Raw genomic sequence first — 20,940 nt, 5'->3', positions numbered from 1 at the left:
ACTCATCTGGAAGTTACAGACCAAAACAAAAGTGCAAGATTGGCAACCATTCACTCCACAGTAACTGCCTCAAATCTCAGTGAATTGATTTGCTCCAAGAATGGCAACCAAATGTTAAAAATTTTGATCACCGAACCTCGAAGACAATATTTAATTGTTTCTAATTTAACAAAAAATAAGGCATCACCCCTGAGTGGATTAAAACATCCCTAACAGCACACAGGGGTTAAATATGTACTGACTGTAAGGGGTTAAAAATAAGCCCCGCCTCCAAAAACAATTTTCTGTTTCTGCTGACATCATCAAGCATCATTTATAGCTCCTCCTCCATCCGATTTCAGTTTTAACAGTCCATTTCCATATCCTCAAATATCCCATTTCGTTCTATAATATGACCGGTCACCGAGTTCTTCATAACTCCCCTAACCTCATTATAAACTTTGAGGACTCACCGGTTGATTCAGACGTGGTTTCATTCATCTGAACTCCCTCAATGAGTTCCCCGTTTAGCATCTCCTGCTTTGATAACCTGGCCTGCAGAGTTAGCATCTTCCTCCATAATTACAGCGCACGTCATCAGTTTAGCCCAGACTTGTTTATAATTGCGGTGTCGTTTGGTAATTAAACCAGCAGGCGTGTTTTTGGTCCTCGTGTTGTCGGTCTATTTATCGTACGACCTCTTTCTGTGTAATGAGGAGCGCTAAACTGCCCTTGTTAAGATGCGTTTTATAGCTGTGTTAGTCATACTGTGTTGTTTGGAAGCGCTAGGCTAAACCAATACAGTGCAGAGTTCTTAATTAAGCCTTTATAGCTTTTTTTCTGTCATCGTTTTGGGCATTTTGGGATATTAATGGTCTGCTTTTATCGACTTTTTCTTTCTCACTTTCACTTCTTTATTGTTGGTAATTAAATCATTATAGCTTTTATAGCCTTTTTTATAGCCATCTTTTTGTGGACTCTCCCTATCTTTTTCCTTCTTTCCTCCTCATTTTCTTTCTTTCTTTTCTTTCTTTCTTTCTTATTTCTTTTTTTCTTTCTTTCTTTGTGTCTTTCTTTCTTTCTTTCTTAGTTTCTCTACTTCTCTCTCACTTTCTCTCCTCTCTATCTAAATCTTCTTCTTTCTTTCCATATTACTTTTTTCTATTTCTTCCTTTCTTCCTTTCCACTTTCTCTCCTTTACTCAAAGTTATGTTTGCTGTTTGCTTAAACTACTTATTTTAAATGTGCTGGAACAACACAATTCAAACACAAAAACAAAGCGATTTTGTGGCAACTTAATTGTTTCATGTTCAGTCCATTTAAAATGTATAAAAACTAATATGTTAATATTGACATGTTTCGCCAACACATATTTATTGTGTGGATCCCAGCATTTTTAAAGTGTTTCTTTCTAAATCTCTTTCTTTATGTTTCTTTCTCATTTTCTCTACTTTCTTAATTTGTTTATTTCTTCCTTTCTTTCTCTCTAAATATCTTTCTTCCCCTTTTCCTTCTCACTTTCTCTTCTTTGTTTTGAAATCTATGTGATCTTTTCTTCCGTATCACTTTATCTAAACCTCTGTTTCTTCCTTTTTTTCTCAATTCCTCTACTTTTTTCTAAATCTTTCTTTCTAAATATCTTTCTTACATTCTTCCTTCTCACTTTCTCTTCTTTCTTTTCAAATCTCTTTCTTCCTTTTTGCTTCTCAATTCCTCTACTTACTTTTTAAATCTATTTCTTTCTCTACTTTCTTTCTGTCTTTCTTATTTCATTTATTTCTTTTTTCTTAATATCCTTCCTCCCCTTTTCCTTCTTATTTTATCTCCTTTCCTTCTAAATCTTTCTTCCTTTTCTCTTACTTTTTTCTTTCTCTCTTTTTTAAAAGGTTTTTTCTTTTTCTGTATTTCTTTCTTTCTTTTTCTCTTTCTTTATTTCCTTCCCACTTTAATTTCTTCCCACTTTCTCTTCTTTCTTTCTTGTTAATTGAGTCTTTATAGTTTAGTTAGAGGCCACAAAGAGACGACAGTGAGGTATTAATGGTCTGATTTTAGCAAACTTATTTTCTTTTTCGTTTGTTGTTGTATTTGTGATCGATGAGCGATTGATTCCTCAGAGCGTGTGATTGATGGCTGTTGTTGGGCATGATGTGAGAGTGTCTCCTTTTGATTTTTGATTTTTTTTTTGCAGATTTTATTCATGAATAAGATTGATCTTTTCCAAGAGAAGATCCTCCACTCGGGGCGTCATCTGCGCCATTACCTTCCCCAGTTCAGAGGTGAGAGACGAGGCTGTGATTAAATGTGAATCACGCTTGATTTTCTCCACCGACTCCTGAAGGAAAGGCTGATCTGTGTGTGCCTCAGCTGCAAAACTTCTGTTTGTTTACTCTTTTTTTCTTTTACTAAAGTCAGTGTTTCTGTTCTCAGGTTTGTTTGATCTCTTGCTTTGATTTGGTCTTTTTTTTTCGTTCAGTTGCCTGCTTGTTTTGTTTGATTGTTTGTTTTCCTTTGTTATTTTTTGTTTCTTTGCATTTCTTTCTTTAGTTCTTCATTTTTTTCTCTTTTTGTTTGCTGCTTTGTTTACTTTTGTTTGTTCTCTTTCTTTTTAGTTTGTTTTTCAGTCATTTGTCTCTTCTATCTAATTGCTTGTTTGTTTTACTTCGATTGTTTGATTGTTTGTTTCACATTCTTTAATGTTTTCATTCCTGTTTCTTCTTTTTTGTTTGCTTGATGTTGTTGTTCTTCCACTTGTTTGTTCATCCTTTTGTTCTGTTTGCTTGTTTGTTTTCTTCTGTTCTTTCATTTGTTTTTCTTGTATTATTGGTGTTGTTTTGATTATTTATTTGTTGTTTGATTCAATTTTTTATTCTTTCTTTTATTTTAGCAATTAATATCTCTTTTTCGTTTTCTGTTTTCATTCTTTCGTTGATTCTTTTCCTGGTTTAATTTCTTGTTCTTGTTGTTTCTCTTTTTTATTTTCATATTTTATTCTCATTTTGTGCTTTACTTTTCTAATCTCTTTAGTATTATTTTATTATTCCTTCATTTAGTAGTGTGTTGTTTCTTTTTGTTAGCTTTTTTTGTCTTTTTTGTTTCTTATTTTTTATTCATCTTTGTTCATTCTGTTGTTTGTAAGTTCTGTTTTGAAATTCATTCAGTTTTTTAGTTTTCTTGACTAAATTTATTTGACATTTTTAGCTGCTTTCTTTTATTTCAGCCATTTTCTTTCTTTTTTCTTTTCTTCCTGCCTTTCTTTTTCTTTTTTTCTTTTTTGCTACTTTCTAAACCTCTATTTCCTTGCTTCTTTTCATTCCTTACATCTTTTGTTTCTTTCTTGCCTTTTTGCTTTTTCTTAACTTATTTTTTCTTTCTATTTCTTTGTTTCTTTCTTTTCTGTCTTGCCTTTTTAAACCTTTCTTTATTTTCTTTCTTGCCTTTTTGCTTCGTTCTTTCTTCTTTCTTGCCTCTTTGCTTCTTTCTAAACCTTTCTGTATTTCTTTCCCTCCCGTTTTTCTTTATTCCTTTTGTCTTTGTTACTTCTCTTTCTTTCTGTTTCTTTCTTTTCTCTCTTTTCTTTGTCTTGCCTTTTTGCTTTTTAAACCTTTTTTTCTTTCTTTCTTGCCTTTTCACTTTTTTCTAAACCTATTTTCTTTTCCACCCTTTCTTTTTTATATATATTTTTGATTCTTCCTAAAACTATTTCTGTATTTTGTCTTTCCTTCATGTCTTCATCTTTCTTTCTTCTCTATTTCTTTCTTTCTGTTCTCTTCTCTCTCTTTTCTCTTTCTTACCTTTATGCTTATTTCTAAACCTTTTTTGCATTTTTCTTCTTTCTAAACTTATTTTCTTTTTCCTTTCTTTCTTTCTTTCTTTCTTTCTTTCTTTTACCTTTTCTAAACCTCTTTCTGTATTTATTTTTTTTCCTTCGTTCCTGCCCTTAGTTTATTTCTTAATTTCTTTCTAAACGTCTTTTTTTCTTCTCTCCCATTCTTCTCCCTCTCTTTCTTCTTTCTCTCTGTCTGTGAGTGTGTGGTATCCTGCAGCTCTGTATCTCTCTCCTCAGTCTGTGTGCAGTTTTAGTGTCTCAGTGAGTTTGTGGTTTGCTGCTCTAATCAGCTGGAAAGGATCCTGGAGTTTTCCCCTCATGGAGAAAAGGTCAAGACGGATGAGGCTGGAAATTTTCTGCATGACAGTCTCTTCTCTCTCTCCCTCTGCCCTCCTCGCCGACACTTGTATATGACAAACTTAATCTCCCATCAGATTACTATAAAGCCTGTTACTACATCTAACTTCTAATCCGGATAGATGCAATAATACATTCATCATGCTGTCAATTCAGTATTGATGGTTTAGTGCACATTCATCAATCCTGCTGATCATATCACAATCATATATGCATAGTCTACAATTTCCATTTTGTGTCTTTGAAAAGAAAAATCAATTATGTTCACTTTACTCGTCGTTTCTCAGATTTTCTGGAAATTGTGATTTAAATAACAGAATTAAATGTTGGTAGATGCTATGAAATTACTTATTTATAGCTTAAATTTCTACTAGAGAAACTTTTACACATGTGCAAAGGAAAATATTAGTACCTGACATTGAATAGTTACTTGGATGAATGGAATGAAAGCAAGCCAATAAAAAAGTTTTACTCTCACTCCAGTTGTCGTCACAGCACAGAGTGAAACTGCTTTCACATCGGACACAGAAAGCACAGTGATATGAATCCCATTCATTTCAATGGCTTGTGCCACACAATTGTTGCTATACCAAACACTAAACTACACAACTCTTAGTGCTTTACAATAAATAATTGTTAAGCTTTAGATTGTTTTTGTATTTGTGTATTATTTATTATGATAATTATTATGATGTATTATAGTAGAATTTTAGTCTTTATTTAAAATATATATTCTTTTTATAGTTCATAAAAATGTTCAAAAGTGCTTGTGAAGACATATAAAAGACTTGTATTTAAAATAAACGCAGTCATTTGGCTTTCTCGATTCATCAAACAATCCTGCAATATTTCCACAAAATAATAAACCATTTTACAACCTTGAAAATGCTGCAAATGATTTCTGGAGGATCATCTATTACTAAAGACTGGAATAATGATGCTGAAAATTCAACACTCCTCTAAAGAAATAAGTTACACTTGAATGTATTCAATTAAATATAAAACAGGTGTATAAAAGTACAGTATTTTAAATCAAATAAACACACTTCTCTCAAAAACATCTCCCTTTTTTCCCGTTCGCAGGAGCTGACTGTGATGTTGATGCTGCCGCTCGCTTCATCGCCGACATGTTCGTGTCATTAAACGCGTCTCCCAGTAAACTCATCTACCATCACTTCACCACAGCCACAGACACATCCAACGTCCAGGTGGTTTTCCAGGTGGTGATGGACACCATTATCAAGGAGAACCTGGAGGCTGTTTCTCTGCTCTGAGGAAAACCTGTAAAAGACTCATGGATGAGCCAAGCATATGCTGGTATTTATTACATATGATGCTCTCATATTAATCCAAACAGAGCGACCGCACACCTTTCCTCAAGTTTATACGTTTTTCTTACTTAGAAAATTAAAAATTATGCTCAAAATGCAATAATCAGGCCATATGAATCATATATTATGCTTTGGAAGTGTAAATCAAACTAGGAAATCAACATCTCATTATTCTCCACCTGATGTTCCTCACATGCTGGTTAATCATCACTTAAAAATCACCTTCTTTTCCCCTGGTGTAATGTTTTTATTTAGTGTGATGCATTTTAGAGTTAATATTTTACGTTATGAATCATGTTTTGCTTTTGACTCAGTTGGGATCCAATGCATTGCAGCACTTTGATGGTGAGTTGGTGATTCAGTCTGAAATGGTTTTGTTATACCAAAATTGAGCGAGCGTTCTGTATGAAGCACAATGCATATTGTTTTGTTTACCATTTATATTCCAATTATTCGCCGATAAATATATATTTTTGCTATTTAAAATGCCGTATTTTGCTTGTGTAAATGCAAACAAGCCACTGTAAATAGAAACGTAATTAAAAACTAATCTTGTTTTTGATATTTTGTGATTTCTTTTTCGTCTCGCAGAATAAGTTTAATCACTTTTTTCTCTTTTTTTATGAGTATTATAATCCAAATATGCCTCCGTTTTGTTTATGTGGATATCAATTTTCGATTTATAATTTTCAAGCTGCAAATTTTACATTGTGTGAACTAAGTGCATTCAGAACTGCTCTTAGGGATCAGTTTTTCTGCAAATTATCACTGAAAATTAGTGTGTTCACACTGGAAGTGAACTGAATTCGGTTTGACTTCACTTTTGCACATTTTAGAGAAACCTATAGAGTTTATTTTTTGCGTTATGCATCGTGTTTTGCTTTTGATCCAGTTGTAATCAGTCGTTGCAGCATTTTGATAAAGAACTGATTATAGTTTTGTTTCGTGTTCACACATCTACATGAAGTATAACTGTGTAGCAAATGTCTATTGTTTTTATTTACTAAATATCATTTATTCACTGATATATATGTATCTATTTAAAAGCCATATTTCACTTTTCAAATGCACTCTGTAAATGCAAGCAGGCCACTGTAAATAGAAATGTAATAAAAAAGACATTTGTTTTTTTTGGTGATTTCTTGTACAGAGCGAGTCACGACACAAACAAACAGAATGAACAGTGTGTCTTTCAAGTTTAATAAAATAAAGAAAACATCTTTGAAAGTTTTTGCTCATAACATAACTCTTTTTATGAACATTTAATACATCTGTAGGTAGATACAGGAGAAGGGCGGGTGCGAGGGGAAACGGATCGAACAAAAAAAATACACCTTTGTTTTGTTTCTGTGGATTTCATTATTTTCGATTTACAAATTTCAAGCAGCATACTTCACATTATGTGAACCAGGAGGGCTCAAACTGCTCTTCGAGATCTGTTTTCCTGCAAAATATGTGTTCACACTGGAAGGAAATTTGGTATTTGGTTTGACTTCACTTTTGTGTTTGCTATACTAAACAAATATCATTTATGTGCTGTCTTAATTCTAGATTTTACTGTAAATGTGTAACGCTTTCTTTTTTTTTTACATAACAGCAGTAACTTAGATGATGTAATTTGAATGTGTGTCACTTCCGGTGTCATTTGATTTGAGTTATTTTTAGCTTTCTGCTCATATCACAAATGGATATTTTTAATTGTTTGATTTAATGAATTGTTATAATTATGCTTTGGAGATCGAAAAAAGTTTACAGCAGTCAACTTTTCATGCAATTACTAAGCTAAAGCGACTGAATCGGAAATCGGTCACGCTCACAGAAAATGGCTTACTTTCGCGCCGAAAACGTTTAGAATGTCAGTCATAATAAACGTCATCACGTATACAGGAGTGATGTTTTGCAGGAAAGCAGATGTTCTGGAGCAGCGTTGATCTCTCTGGTGTGAATCTGGTAAACATTCAGTGTCAACAGCACGTCTGGCTGCCTCGGCGGTAAACACTCCTGAAATGGAAGAGACTCGGGTCGGGGAGGGAAAGGACCGGCGCCGCTCATGAGGTGAAGCAGTCCAGAGAGTCGAGCGACAGAAACACGTCTGCTTTGCAACGAAACGAGCTCGAACCGTCCTGAAGCAGCTCGCAGCTCTGTAGGTTTGGGGAAATGTCCTTTACGCAGATCGCCTGAGGAGAAAAAGCGGCACAGAGGAGGTTAACAAAAGTTTGCAGGCGGTTAGTCAGTTTGAATTAACCGTTACCGTTACTCTATTTTGAAATTTAAAAAATGGCGTTTGAATGAAAGTAACGGACCAATAATATTAAGAAAAATGGTTATCACTACTCTAAAATCTTAATCATTTAAAAAAATTGCTGCCAGTGTATATAGCCAAGAGTTTAACACTTTTAAAGTTTTTTTATAACACTTCCAATATAGGAAGTTTATAACAGGTTTAGCTATATAACTCATCAGCAAAGATTTCATTCTTAATAAACAATATACAACCATCAGAGTTTATACAAATATTTATTAAATGTAAGTTTTTATCTCTCTCTTCCTCTCTCTCTCTCTCTCTCTCTCTCTCTCTCTCTCTCTCTATATATATATATATATATATATATATATATATATATATATATATATATATATATATATATTCATAATCATAACTGAGTACAAATGAAGTAGTTCTCTGCTAAACATTATGTATTTATTAATTTTATAATGCTCGTTTTAGAAAAAGTTTCAATATTTTAAGTCCTTAGCAGCATGCAAATAATATCAACCTTATAAAATGCTTTAAATTAGCCTATATCAAATTAAATTAGTCACAATTTGTTATTGTTAAATAAAACCAGCTTGATTAAGATGGTAAGATATTTAAATTTATAATAAGATAACAGTGGAATTTATTTTAGTTAGAAATTGATTATTTAAATTTAAATTATTTTAGAAAATAAAGAAAAAAATCTTAAAAATTAGATCTGAATAATGTGCAATATCTACTTATAAAATATGATACTCGTTTTAGGTTATATTTTCGAAACATTTAGTATTTATAGATGTAAAAGTGTATCTTTTAAATTCACTTTAAACTTGATTTAAAAAGCACAATTATTTTAAAATAAAATACATAAACTAATATTTTACATTTATTTTTAAATAAAGAATATAACGTTTAATTAGTTATAAAACGTTTATATCACAAATTTTATAAAAATATTTAGTATTTTTTATAAAAAAAAACTTTAGTGTACTTTATTAGTTGAATAATGTGCATATAAATGTAGGCTAAATATTAAATTTAGTAGCTACTTTTTTTTATTTAATTATGAACATAATGTAATAACCTGTTTGTTTTCTGAATGGTGTGTGTGCTGTACCATGTTCTTCAGCACTGGAGTCTGTCTGCCGCTGTTGCTGCTGCTGAGCTCCGCCAGGACGCTGTTGGAGACCACGGGAGTCTCTCCGCTGTCCAGCGCTGATTCCCCCTCAGACCGGCGCACATACGGCGACCTCCGGATGCCCGACAGCAAACCCGACGCTCTCCCAACCGAATAGTAACTTGGACCGGTCGACTGCTTGTACCAGGCGTCTGTGGGATGGCTGGAAATGAGGATGGAAACAGCTACGAACACCAGCACGGATCTGACGGACCTCTCCATTGCGCGCTCGGGTGATTGTGTTCTCTGTTGTTGTTGTTGCTTTTTGTTGTTGCAGTTGATGGTTGGGTCTGCACTTCTGGAGTTTATATAGAGCCCGCGGAGTCGTGATCTCGTTCGTCATTCCCCCGTGAGATGATTCATATTTCCGGCCAATGGGATTGATTTGCGCGTTTTTGCGCGTTTGGAGACGCTCGGGGAGCATTTAACGTCAGGTAGATGTGATGTGTGACGGGTTAATATTGTTTCTCTGTCTATTAGCGATCAATAAACGTCTTTCCGGCGTCACAGAGAAAATTGGTAAAGAGTAAATCCCCGGGCAAAGACACGCGGACATGTTAACTAAGAACAACTTTATTTTTATTATTGTTTATTCCCAGATGAAACGTCGGTCATTATTTACTCATTCTCCTCGTTTTAAAGCTGTTTGAGTTTCTTCTGTTGTTGAACACAAGATAAAAATACTGTTACAATTTACAACATTCTTCAAAATATCTTCTTTTGTTTTCAACATTAAAAAAGAAACTTATAAAGTTTTGAGACCACTCGAGTGAGTAAATAACTAGTACATTATATTTTTTGATCGAACTGCCCCCTTTATATTTAAGAATACAATAGAACAGAATAGGATCTAGTTGGACTGAATAAGCATTATAGGAAGAGAAAATAGATAAGGATTAATGACTGGTTTGACGTATTGACTTATTGACGTCTCTGTAATTACACTCTTGGGTGAGCATGACAGCGTTTTACTACATTGGCAGGTTTTTAAATGATTTAAATGAGAGAGCAATTTCTGTCAAGAATCCGAAAGTGCTTTAACAAGCTTTAGGGTTTATTGACAATTAAACCAAATATACCTAACATCAAATGAAAATATCTGTGACTATTTAAGCTAATATCCTAAAGATTTATATATATATATATATATATATATATATATATATATATATATATATATATATATATATATATATATATATATACACACACACACACAATTAAAGTCAGAATTATTAGACCCCGTTTGAATTTTTTTTTCTTTTTTAAAAATTTCCCAAATGATGTTTAACAGAGCAAGGAAATTTTCACAGCCTGTCCGATAATATTCTAATAGATATTCTGATAAGATTCTAAAAGAAGTCTTATTTGTTTTATTTTGGCTAGAACAAAAGCAGTTCTTAATTTTTAGATTTTAAATTATTAGCTATGTTTATTATATAGCGTTATTTTTTCGATAGTCTACAGAACAAACCATCGTTTTACAAAAACTTGCCTAATTACCCTAACCTGTCGAGCTAACCTAACTAACCTAGTTAAGCCTTTAATTGTCATTTTAAGCTGTATAGAAGTGTCTTGAAAAATATCTAGTAAAATATTATTAACTGTCATCATGGCAAAGATAAAATAAATCAGTTATTAGAAATGAGTTATTAAATCAATTATGTTTAGAAATGTGTTGAAAAAAAATCTCCATGCTAAACAGAAAATGCATGGGTAAAAAATAAATAGGGGGGCTAATAATTTAGGGGGGTAAATAATTCTGACTTTAACTTTGTGTGTGTGTGTGTGTGTGTATATATATATATATATATATATATATATATATATATATATATATATATATATATATATATATATATATACATACATATATATATATATATATACACACACACACACACATATATATACATATATATATATATATTAAAGTCATATATTAAAGTTAATGTCAGAATTATTTACCCCCCTAAATTATTATTATTAAATTATTCAATGTTTATTATTAAAATAACATTGTGTCATTGTATGATGCCTATGTTTTAAAAATATTAAGAATATTTATACATTAATATTAAATAAAAAATTATTTTATATAATAATAGTATGACAAGAAAAAAATCTATAATAAAATGATCTACATCTTAAGTATCATCTTTAATATTACTACTAATACCTCTTGTATACTAATATAAATAATATTAATAATAAGATACATATTACAAATTCAGTGTTATTATAAAAACATGTGTATATACTATAATATATTAATGCTACTTTATTGTTATTATATATTTTAATTATTTAAATAATAACAGTTGTTATCATCACATTTAAATCATACTGCTTAGGTATATCTTTGCATTATTACTAAAATGTTGCAATTTGATGCTTTTAAAATAGTAATTATATGCTTTCTGTATATCATTTTTATACTATTATTATTAGTTTCATTGTTGTTGTTAAGTATTTAAAATGATTATGCTAATAATTGTATATTAATTTAGATTAGATTTAGATATTTGTAATAAAATTAAACTGAAATAATTAATAATGACAGTATTTAAATAACATTGATTGACAACATTTATGCAAGCAGTGAAAACATTATATGAAGCTTTACTGCCTTTTTAGCAATCTATAGTGAATCAAACGCACTACTGTAGTACCACAGTTTCAGATATATCCAAACAAAACAAAACTAGCTCATATTGATGTCATGTTTTTGTTTTTATTCAGACCTTTTATTAACATTTCAATACAAAATCTACAAATACATTCTTTAGAACAAGTAAAACCTGAATCATAAGAAGTTCATGAGTCTGTAAAATCATAGTCCGTTGTATAGCGGTCTGCACTCCGGCTCCAGTTTGGCCTCCAAAACTGCATCAGGTTCACAAACCCAGGGGTCTTCCGTCCCCCACTGCCACTTTAACAGCAGATCCTTCAAGCTCTCCAGAACCTCTGAATAATCCGAATCACCAGCCAGATTCACCTTCTCCATCGGATCAGTCCGGACGTCAAACAGCTCCCATCGCTGCCGGTAGTAATACTCATTTAGCGTCTTAAACCAGCCTGTGGGTCGTCCTGACTGAGTGCGGTTTAACAGGTCCTGGAAGGTTGGAGAGATGTAGAAGTCCTGGTCTATGGGGAAAGGCATGCGGTAGTGCAGGTTATGGAGGAGCCGGTAGGGGCCCTTGTGGATGGAGCGCATAGGGTAAAACATGGTGACCTCGTGGAGACTCTGGCTGGAGAAGACGGTGTCCCAGGATGGCTCTGAGATCAGGGCTGGGAGGAGAGAGCGACCCGTCAACTCCACAGGTTGCGACATGGAGAGACTGTAGGATGGGTACGGCAAAGAGAACCAGTCCAGAATTGTAGGAGTGATGTCTGCGGGAACAATAGTGAGGGACGACATTTTTTAACATCCTACGAACAATTTAGGATTCCATTTTTTTATATCGTATGAATAATTTATCATTTTTACTGAAAGAAAGTGTGATCAACATTGGCAAAACCATGCGAGTAAAAAAAAGATTAAAGAAAAAATATTGAATTAAGCGCAAAAAATGCAAAATAGCGAAGATGCCATTTTTTTATCGTATGAAATTTTTTTTGATTTACAGGGGGAGAGAAAATGTGGTCACATTGGCAGAACTATGTGAGTAAATAAAAGTTTAGAGATAAAATAAAGAATCAAGTACGAAAATGTGAAGAGAATTTTACAATTAGATCAAATAGCAAAGGAAACCATTTTGTTATTATCGTGCGAACAATGTACAGTATCTCTAAACAAAAGATTAGAGATAGAATATAGAATCAAGTACAAAAATGTGAAATAGTGAAGATGCCATTTTTATTATGTCGTACGAACAATTAATGACTCGTACAGCAAGAAAATTTGGTTACATTGGCAAAACTATGTCAGAAAAAAAGATAAAATACAGAAGTGTAACCTTGCGAAATAGCGAAGATGCCATTTTTTTAATATCGCATGAACAATTTAAGATTTGTACAAAGAAAATGTGTTCATTGAATCACATTCGAATCACATTCGCAAAACTGTGCTAATAAAAAGGGATCAAGCTCAAAAAAGCAAAATAGCGAATGATGCAATTTTTTTAATCGTGCGAACAATTTACGATGTGTACTGAAACAATTCGAACTTACGAACAACTCGTACTGAAAGAAAATGTAGTTATGTTGGCAAAACTATGCAAGTAAATAAGATAGAAGATAAAACAGAATCAAGTGCAAAAATGCGAAATAGTGAGAACTCACTTTTTTTCATATCGCACAAACAATTTATAATTTGTACGGTAAGAAAATGTGATCAACATTGGCAAAACAATGCCAATAAATGCAATAATAGAGATCAAATAAATTAATTTCTATATAATAAATATATAGAAAAAATAGAATCAAGTGCAAAACTGCAAAATAGCGTTCATATCGTACAAACAATTTATGATTTGTGCAGAGAGAAAATATACTTACATTGGCGAAAGTGTGTGAGTAAATAAAATAAGAGATGTGAAAATGCGAAGGCACCATTTTACAATTAGTTCGAATAGCATGGGAAAACATTTTTCATTACTGTGCGATAAAAGTATTGTACGAACAATTATTGATTCGAAAAGTGAGAAAATGTAGTCACATTGCCAAAACTGACAGTAAATAAAAGATTGGAGATCTAGATAGAATCAAGTCTGAAATTGCGAAATAGCAAAGATGGCATTTTGTTATGTTGTACAAAAAATGTATGATTCGTATAACAAGAAAATGTGGTCATTCGCATAACTATGTCAATAAAAAGGGATCAAGCGCAAAATAGCGAGACACCATTTTTTATAATCGTACAAACAATTTACTATTTTTACAGAGAGATAATGTAGTTACATTGGCAAAATTATGCGAGTAAATAAATTATGAGATAAAATCTAAAATCAAGTGTGAAAATGTGAAGACGCTATTTTACGATCAATATAAATAAAACATTTTTTACAGTGGAAAATAAGTTAAAATATAAAATCAAGTGCAAAAAAGCCAAATAGTGAGGAACAGAATTTTTTACATCACACAAACGGCTTACAATTTATGCATTTAGGAAATGTTACAATGACAAATAAATCAGTAAATAAGAGTAGAGATCAGATGTAGAATCATGTGTGAAAATATGCAATGAAGAGGGTCAACATTTAATATTTTGCACGAACAACTTGCGATTGGTACATTTAGAAAATCGTGTCACAGTGGCAAAAATGTTAGTCAACAAAAAGATGAGAGATAAAATTGCGAATAAAGCAATAGCATCTGGCTGCAGACTTGCACATGCAAGCTGAGACACGCAGTCTCAGACATGCAGTTTCAGACTAAAGCTGCGGTCACGTTAGAGTTTGAGCATGCGATATTCTGTCGTTTGGCGCTGCGAAAAGGGGCGGGATTAAACAAGCTTGTTAGACATTTAAAAAAGAGAGCGATTGCTCCATGCAGGCCCAGATTGGCCAATCGGGAGGACCGGGTGAGTTCCCGGTGGGCCGGTTCGTTTTTTGGCCGCGAGGGCCGGTGTTTCTAGCTGTGTGCACTCTCAGCAGTCGCACTTTTTTTCATTTGTTTTTTTATTTGACCATAGCCTCACTCTTTTTATTCATTATTTTGCTGCAGCTCTGCTCTTCTTATTTATTGTCTCGCAGCCCCATGAGCAAAATGCAGCCGGCAGGGTAATAATAATGTAATTATCATTCCGGCAACATAAGCGTATCAGCTCTATTGTGGTCCAGTGGTCAGCACATTGCGTTACGACGTGTTCGATCCTCACCTGAGTAATTCTTTTTTTATTATTATTATTTTTTTGTTGTTAAGACATAAAACTGTAAGGTTGTTGAACATTTGAAGTTCTAAAGCAGCTGTTTTCTTGAAAAAGACGTGATAGTGTAATTAGTAACTGAATTGGAAATGATCTTATTTTAATATAGTCAGTCGTGAACTGAGGTGGGCCGGTCTAATGCTTGAACTCCAGGGCTGTAAAGGAGTCTCACTCCGGCCCTGGCTCCATGTTTTAAATTTCTGTTCAGAGAGGTCATGTTTTGATCCTCGATTGGTCTCACGCAGTCAAGTGATGCGATTTCGCAGGTCAGAGTTCACCAAGCTTGAACTGCACTGCAGCAACCTGCGAAACTTGACGAATGACCCCGCGTTTCCGGTCTGACGCATTCGCGTGCGTATGAATGGAAGTTTATGGGAGGAAAAGCTCAGTGTGACCGCAGCTATATGCACTCAATACAGCTAGTGACATCACTGTGAGCGGTGGGGTTAGGGACGGGGTAAGGTGTATGCATTAAAAGCATTGCATGCAGCCTCAGCTTGCATCTACACCCAGATCCTTCTCAAATAAAGTGCAAAAATGTACAATAGTGAAGACAAAAATTTTGGTCTAATGAAAAAATTTTAATCTTACAAAAAATCAATGGTTCCAATGGCGAAAAACATGTCCATAAATATAAAGCTAAGACATAAAATACATAAAGTGTGCAATAATAGAGGAGGCTGTCTTTTAATATCGAAGAAAACAACATATGAGTTGTAGAAACAGATGATATTATTACACTGACTGATGGTTATCTGTAAATAAATAGAATTTAAACAGAATCGTGTGCAAAAATGCACAAAAATAGTAATGGATGTCATTTTTTAAAAACAGAAACAAACACCTAGAGGTGCAGCACTTTCCATCATTGCACAATTATTTTACACAGAAATGTCTAAATTATAATTCGGTAAAAAGACAAAAAAAAGCTTCGTCCTGCTCTACGCTACATGAACAGTAAATGCTCACTAGTAAGATTTGTTGTTATCCAAATAACTGTCCGTTAGTACAAAAAAAGTGGCATTCAGTAAAGAGCGTTTTCAGCGTCAGGCCTCAAAAACAGGAACAAGTGCATGAAGGTGTATTGTTAAATTAGAATTGGGCGCCATCTAGTGGTTAAAAGTGATTACAACACAGCTCATGACCATGCAGATCTTCTGTAATGCATGACAGAATAAAATGTCACTTACAATCTTAAATGGTTCAAGGGTGAGTAAATGAACAGCTACATTTCATTTGAATTCTCCTTGAGATCAAAATAATGGTGCTGTAGTTTGTGTCTTACCCAGTAGACTGACGTAGGCCTGGCTGATTTCCCCCCAGCGCTGCTGGTGTTCAGGTGATGAGAGCAACATGGGCTCCTTCACACCTGAGCCATACAGGTTAGTGCGTCCGTTGGGGAACGGAATTCCGTTATCTGAACTGTAAATCACCAGAGTGTCATTTTCAAATCCGGCATTCCGCAATTCTTCAAGAACCAGACCAATCCCTTTGAAAATCAAACAATGGGATAGTTTTAAAATCTATACAAGTGAAAATCCATATATTACCTGAAATGATGTAAAACATATTAACCTTGATCCAGCCGGCTGACTGTTGTGTACTGAGCCGCTATATCCGCCCTCGCTGCAGGAGTGTCCGGAATAAAATACGGAACCTTGTTTGACATTAAACAGACTGATGGGTAGGAAAAACTAGACATCTATCTAGACGATCTTATATATTTTAATATAGTCATTTTCCAGAGGGAAATGAAGACTGAATCCAAACAAATGTATTTACTTGTTAGTTTCAGAAATGTCAGCTTCTTAACATTTATGAAATTAATATTAGTTTAAATATGTGATTTCAGGTATAAGATATATTCAGTAGAAGGTCAAATTCCAGAGCATGTTAGAATGTATTTTAAAGTAAATGAACCCTTGTGCACTGTTCAAATTTACTACCCTTTGTTTTATCCTCTGTTTGGGATAAAAACATCCAATGAATTAAACTGCTGTAAAAAAAGCATCCAATAAATATTTTTATCTAGATTGTTTGGATAAATCTGTTAATCAACCTCAGTCCTGATTAAAACTAGTGTTTCGAGAAAAATGAGAATCTAACAATGCATCAAAGCCAATGTTGTTTCACATGTCTAAGACTTTAATAAAAGGTGAAAAAAATCTAGTCCACAATTACTTTTTATATTAAAAATAAGTCATTTTGTGTGTATTTTTCACCAAATCACTACTGACATCATTTGTGAACTTAGCAATAAAAGAGTTAAAATTGTGTCATTTTTAAGATAATTTAGTAGTTTTGACCAGGACTTAGGTTAATCAACAGATTTATACAAAAAAAAAAAAAAAACATAACAAAAGGGCAGTAAATTTGACCAGAGTAAATTGAGTTTTTTTTTAAATATTCAAAGTTTTTTTTCTAAATATTGTGTCAAAATAAGAAGTCACCAAAAACCATTCTGCTAGCTGAAACTCAGAAAAGATTATGGCCAAAATAAGACTTAAAATCACCCCAGAGTGGATGAAACATCCCCAGCAGCGCATAAATTAGTCTCAAATATTTATTGTCTATTTTCAATTTTTTTATATTCATTCATTCATTCATTCATTCATTTTCCTTCGGCTTAATCTCCTAAACTAAAAGAATTCAATATCTGATTAGATTTAGATTTTATTCTGGATCTTTGGATTTAAAGAAATGAATAGTGATTTCATGTCCCGAATAAGGTTTATTTTTTAGTTATTTTGAGGGGGTTTATAATCAATTTGTAATAATTTACACATAAAATATTTGTTATTGTAATTTAGCTCTTATTTTTACATTTCAGAAATTGTTTTAATTTTCTTTATTTCTAAATAAGCCCTTTAGATTTCCTGCCTCTTCCTGCACTGTATATGGCTTGTACTTTATTGTGTGTGTTTATTTAATTTATTGTATTGTAGTGCAAATCTAAACAAAATCTGTGCTTTTTACATTTTTCTTAAATTCTCACCTTGACTTGATCCGGAGAGTAATACTTCGGCTCCCAGTCTGGAATCCTCCCCATTCCGCTCTCTCCATTCCCGAACTTCTCACAGAACACTCCATACTGAGGTTGGGAATGACCGCAGCGGTGAGGATCATGGAACGCCACATACAGGAAGAAAGGCCGTTCCTCCTTCGTCTCGCTCCTCTCTTCTTTATGGCTCTGGAAGAACTTCCGAACAAGGAGCTTGATCTTGGTGATATTCCGACCCACCTGGAGGACAGAATTGGTCTCTTCCGTGTAGGCGAAGTCAAACGGGTAAACAGGGCCGGGACCAACATGTTTTTTCCCTATAATACCTTTAAAAATAATAACGATCGTGAAGTCCGAACTTCGAAATTCCAAACTTTAGTTTCAAATAATTTAAAACATGATGAGAACAAAAAGGTTTTAAAAGGGGTTCCAAAATATTTATGCATATGCTACTGTTGTATGAATATGTTGTTTTATAGAAAGTTTGTAGCCTTGTTATACAAAAGCAGTCATATAAAATATAGAAGTTGCAAAAAACGTTTTGAATATTTGTACATAAGACTTTTCACTTTTGTATACAAACAGACATTTTCATATAAAAATGTCACATTTATATAAGCTATGCTGGTAGCAAACTAAATTTGGTGGAAATATTGTTTTACTATTTGTGGAACAGATATAACAAGCACAAAAAACCTAGGGGCGACCCGGTGGCTCAGTGGTTAGCACAGTTGCCTCACAGCAAGAAGGTCGCTGGTTGTCCCGGCTGGGCCAGTTGGCATTTCTATGTGGAGTTTGCATCTTCTCCTCGTGTTCGCGTGGGTTTCCTCCAGGTGTTCCGGTTTCCCCCACAGTCCAAAGATATACGCTATAGGTGAATTGAATAAACTACATTGGCCAGTGTATGTGAATTAGTGTGTATGGATGTTTCCCAGTATTGTGTTGCAGCTGGATGGGCATTTTTATGTTTAGTGGAAAAAAACATTTTCTTTTTGTACTATTTTCAGAAGTAAAAATGAAAACAAGTGTAAAATGTCATAATAGCGAGATGCTACTTGTCAAAATCTGTACGAAAACTAAAATCAAATGTTTCTCAAGAAAAAAATAAATGAAATAAACAAAATCTAAAATCCTTCTCACAAAGAAAATGTCATTTCCACCTAGAGCCTAAAAACACCTAACTTTGGGTTTTCCATATTTCACCCAATGTTGGGTTAAAACCAGTATATGACTTATACATTGACGATCTGGGGGTCAACCGTTTTGGTTAGTTTGTGCGATACATTTTTCAGTTATTTACATATTTATTTTTAGTTATATTCACAATGGTTTGAGCTGTTACCGGGGTGGTCAAATGTACATTTATGTTATCTCATATTTTAATTATACAGAGTAAAATATTTCTCAGTATTAAAGGCCTAAGCCCCCCCCCCCCCCCCCCCCCCACCAAGTTTTAATTAGAGGGGTCAATCCCTCTAAAACCCCCCTGTAATTCGCATCCTGGTTAAAACCGAGCATTTTTTAGACTTTAGTTTCTTAGATTAACATTTTCTGCACTATATTCATGATTCCAAATAGAAACGAAAAGAAAATACCTTTTCCAGATTCACAGTGGTTTTAAGCACTGGATAACACACAACATCTTTATAAATGTCCTATGACTCGTGTCAAAACTCCGAGATAATCAGTTTTATAATAATTTTTTACTGTAATTTTATTTACAGCGAAATTTCCTACTTTAACACAAAATGTGTTATTAAATAATTGCAGTTTTTATTTGTAGGTTGAACCTCATTGTACTGCAAAATATATATTTATTTTAGACAAGAAAATAAATATATTTAATAAGGTAAATTGTTTTAATATAGTATTATATATTATTAGATGTTATATTGATGTATTTTGTATATATTTCAACACAGTTAAATATTTGACGTTCCAATTTAAATGCTTAATAGTCTTTCCAAACGTAGCTACTTTGAGATGCTATTTTTCAAAACATTGCATTGAAAAATCTGTATACAAAAAAGGACAAAAACAGTATTTTAAACACATTAATATGATAGAAATAGGTAAATGAGAAAGACACTTGTCCTGTCAAGACAAAAAAACTTGCAAATGAGCCAAAAAGAAAAGAAAACACTGTAAAATGTGCAAGAGGAGAAATAATACAGGAATTACGACATTGTTATAAATAATGTTTTCTCATCATGTGGCCTTAAACATCAACAAATGTAATTACAATTATTTTTTCAGTGTACAATTTGCCAATAAAAATCAAATTGCGGCTGTAAAAACGGATACAAATCTGTAAATGTAAAGTTTTTCTATCATCTCAAAAGATGAACTCAAAAGAAATAAATGACGGCGATGTGTAAAAAGTGGTGTTTTCACGGCTCTCGTCATACCTGTGTGAATGTTGGCTCGTTTCAGCAGTAGAGGAAGACTCTGCACTCCATCAAACGAGTTAAAGTGATGAACTCCCTGATGGAGGCCGTACATCCCGTTCTGGTGCTGTTGATCAGGAAGAAAGTTCAGCGCAGTCCATCAGTTTAGACTTAAAACAGACTTATATTTGCTGGTTACCTGTGGAAGTCCAGTCAATATGGTGGAGCGGCTAGGTGAACAACTGCTGACGGAGGTGAAGGCGTTCTTGAAGATCAAACTGCGCTTAGAGAGAGCTCGGAGATGTGGAGTCTGGACCACTGTGTTATTGTAGACATCAGTCTCAAACCCACCATCATCAGCTGTGCAATACAACGTAGATACAACATTAGCACAACGTCAATACAACATATGAGCCAAACAGATTGAGATATAGATGGCTTATATTCGCAAATTCGTTTATTAAATGGTCCCTATTATTGTTTACCATGCTACTTTGAATATTCGGTCTGAAATCGCATTTAATTATGACTTTAAAACAACAGTAGCACTATTAAATTGACTGTCAACAATGTTGTACTTTGATAGTGATTGCTTGTTAGTATGATTTCAATATTTTTAGTTAGAAAATAATACTTTTATGAAATTATATTAACGTTATTAAAAATGTGCGAATATACAACCAAGACACCAGACATAGCTTATTTACAGAGAATAGCTTAGTTATTGGGTAAATTTGGTATTTATAAACACGTAAT

The 20,940-nt window shown here is 33.3% G+C and overlaps 3 protein-coding genes across 16 annotated transcripts in view; 1 reads left to right on the top strand and 2 right to left on the bottom strand.

Moving 5' to 3' along the window:
- Positions 1-5,480, top strand: part of gnav1 (guanine nucleotide binding protein (G protein) alpha v1) — a 56,538-nt gene extending 51,058 nt beyond the window's left edge. Inside the window, 2 exon segments of the mRNA NM_001166014.1 lie at positions 2,168-2,255; positions 5,246-5,480. Coding sequence (NP_001159486.1) covers positions 2,168-2,255; positions 5,246-5,436 — 279 coding nt within the window. The 3' untranslated portion in view covers positions 5,437-5,480.
- Positions 5,481-6,670: 1,190 nt separating this feature from the next.
- npb (neuropeptide B) lies at positions 6,671-9,209 on the bottom strand. Of its 2 annotated transcripts, none has more exons than XM_087303000.1 (2): positions 8,835-9,209; positions 6,671-7,670 (listed from the first exon to the last, which is right to left on the bottom strand). In XM_087303000.1, exons 1-2 carry the CDS (start codon positions 9,147-9,149, stop codon positions 7,542-7,544), a joined length of 444 nt encoding a protein of 147 aa, XP_087159126.1. In that variant the 5' UTR covers positions 9,150-9,209; the 3' UTR covers positions 6,671-7,541.
- A 2,427-nt stretch (positions 9,210-11,636) lies between these two features.
- Positions 11,637-20,940, bottom strand: part of sgsh (N-sulfoglucosamine sulfohydrolase (sulfamidase)) — a 33,248-nt gene continuing 23,944 nt past the window's right edge. For 12 of the 13 annotated variants that reach the window (XM_087303023.1, XM_087303016.1, XM_087303017.1 and 9 more), the window contains 6 exons: positions 20,384-20,544; positions 20,206-20,311; positions 17,792-18,123; positions 16,372-16,453; positions 16,082-16,285; positions 11,637-12,320 (listed from right to left, as the gene is read on the bottom strand). In XM_087303023.1, the coding sequence (XP_087159149.1) occupies positions 11,761-12,320; positions 16,082-16,285; positions 16,372-16,453; positions 17,792-18,123; positions 20,206-20,299 (1,272 nt within the window). In that variant the 5' untranslated portion in view covers positions 20,300-20,311; positions 20,384-20,544 and the 3' untranslated portion in view covers positions 11,637-11,760. 13 annotated transcript variants of the gene reach the window in all.

The sequence above is a fragment of the Danio rerio genome, chromosome 22 (assembly GCF_052040795.2).
Source record: "Danio rerio strain M-AB ecotype USA chromosome 22, GRCz13ab, whole genome shotgun sequence".
NCBI classification, from domain to species: domain Eukaryota; kingdom Metazoa; phylum Chordata; class Actinopteri; order Cypriniformes; family Danionidae; genus Danio; species Danio rerio.
This window is presented reverse-complemented; position numbering and strand designations above follow the sequence as displayed.

Bases quoted from the DNA above. Each gene is read 5' to 3' on its own strand.
- npb (XM_087303000.1), bottom strand. From the start codon at position 9,149: ATGGAGAGGTCCGTCAGATCCGTGCTGGTGTTCGTAGCTGTTTCCATC. The intron at 7,671-8,834 runs GTTATTACATTA...TTTTCTCCTCAG, and splicing joins ACCATTCAGAAAACAAACAG to GCGATCTGCGTAAAGGACAT.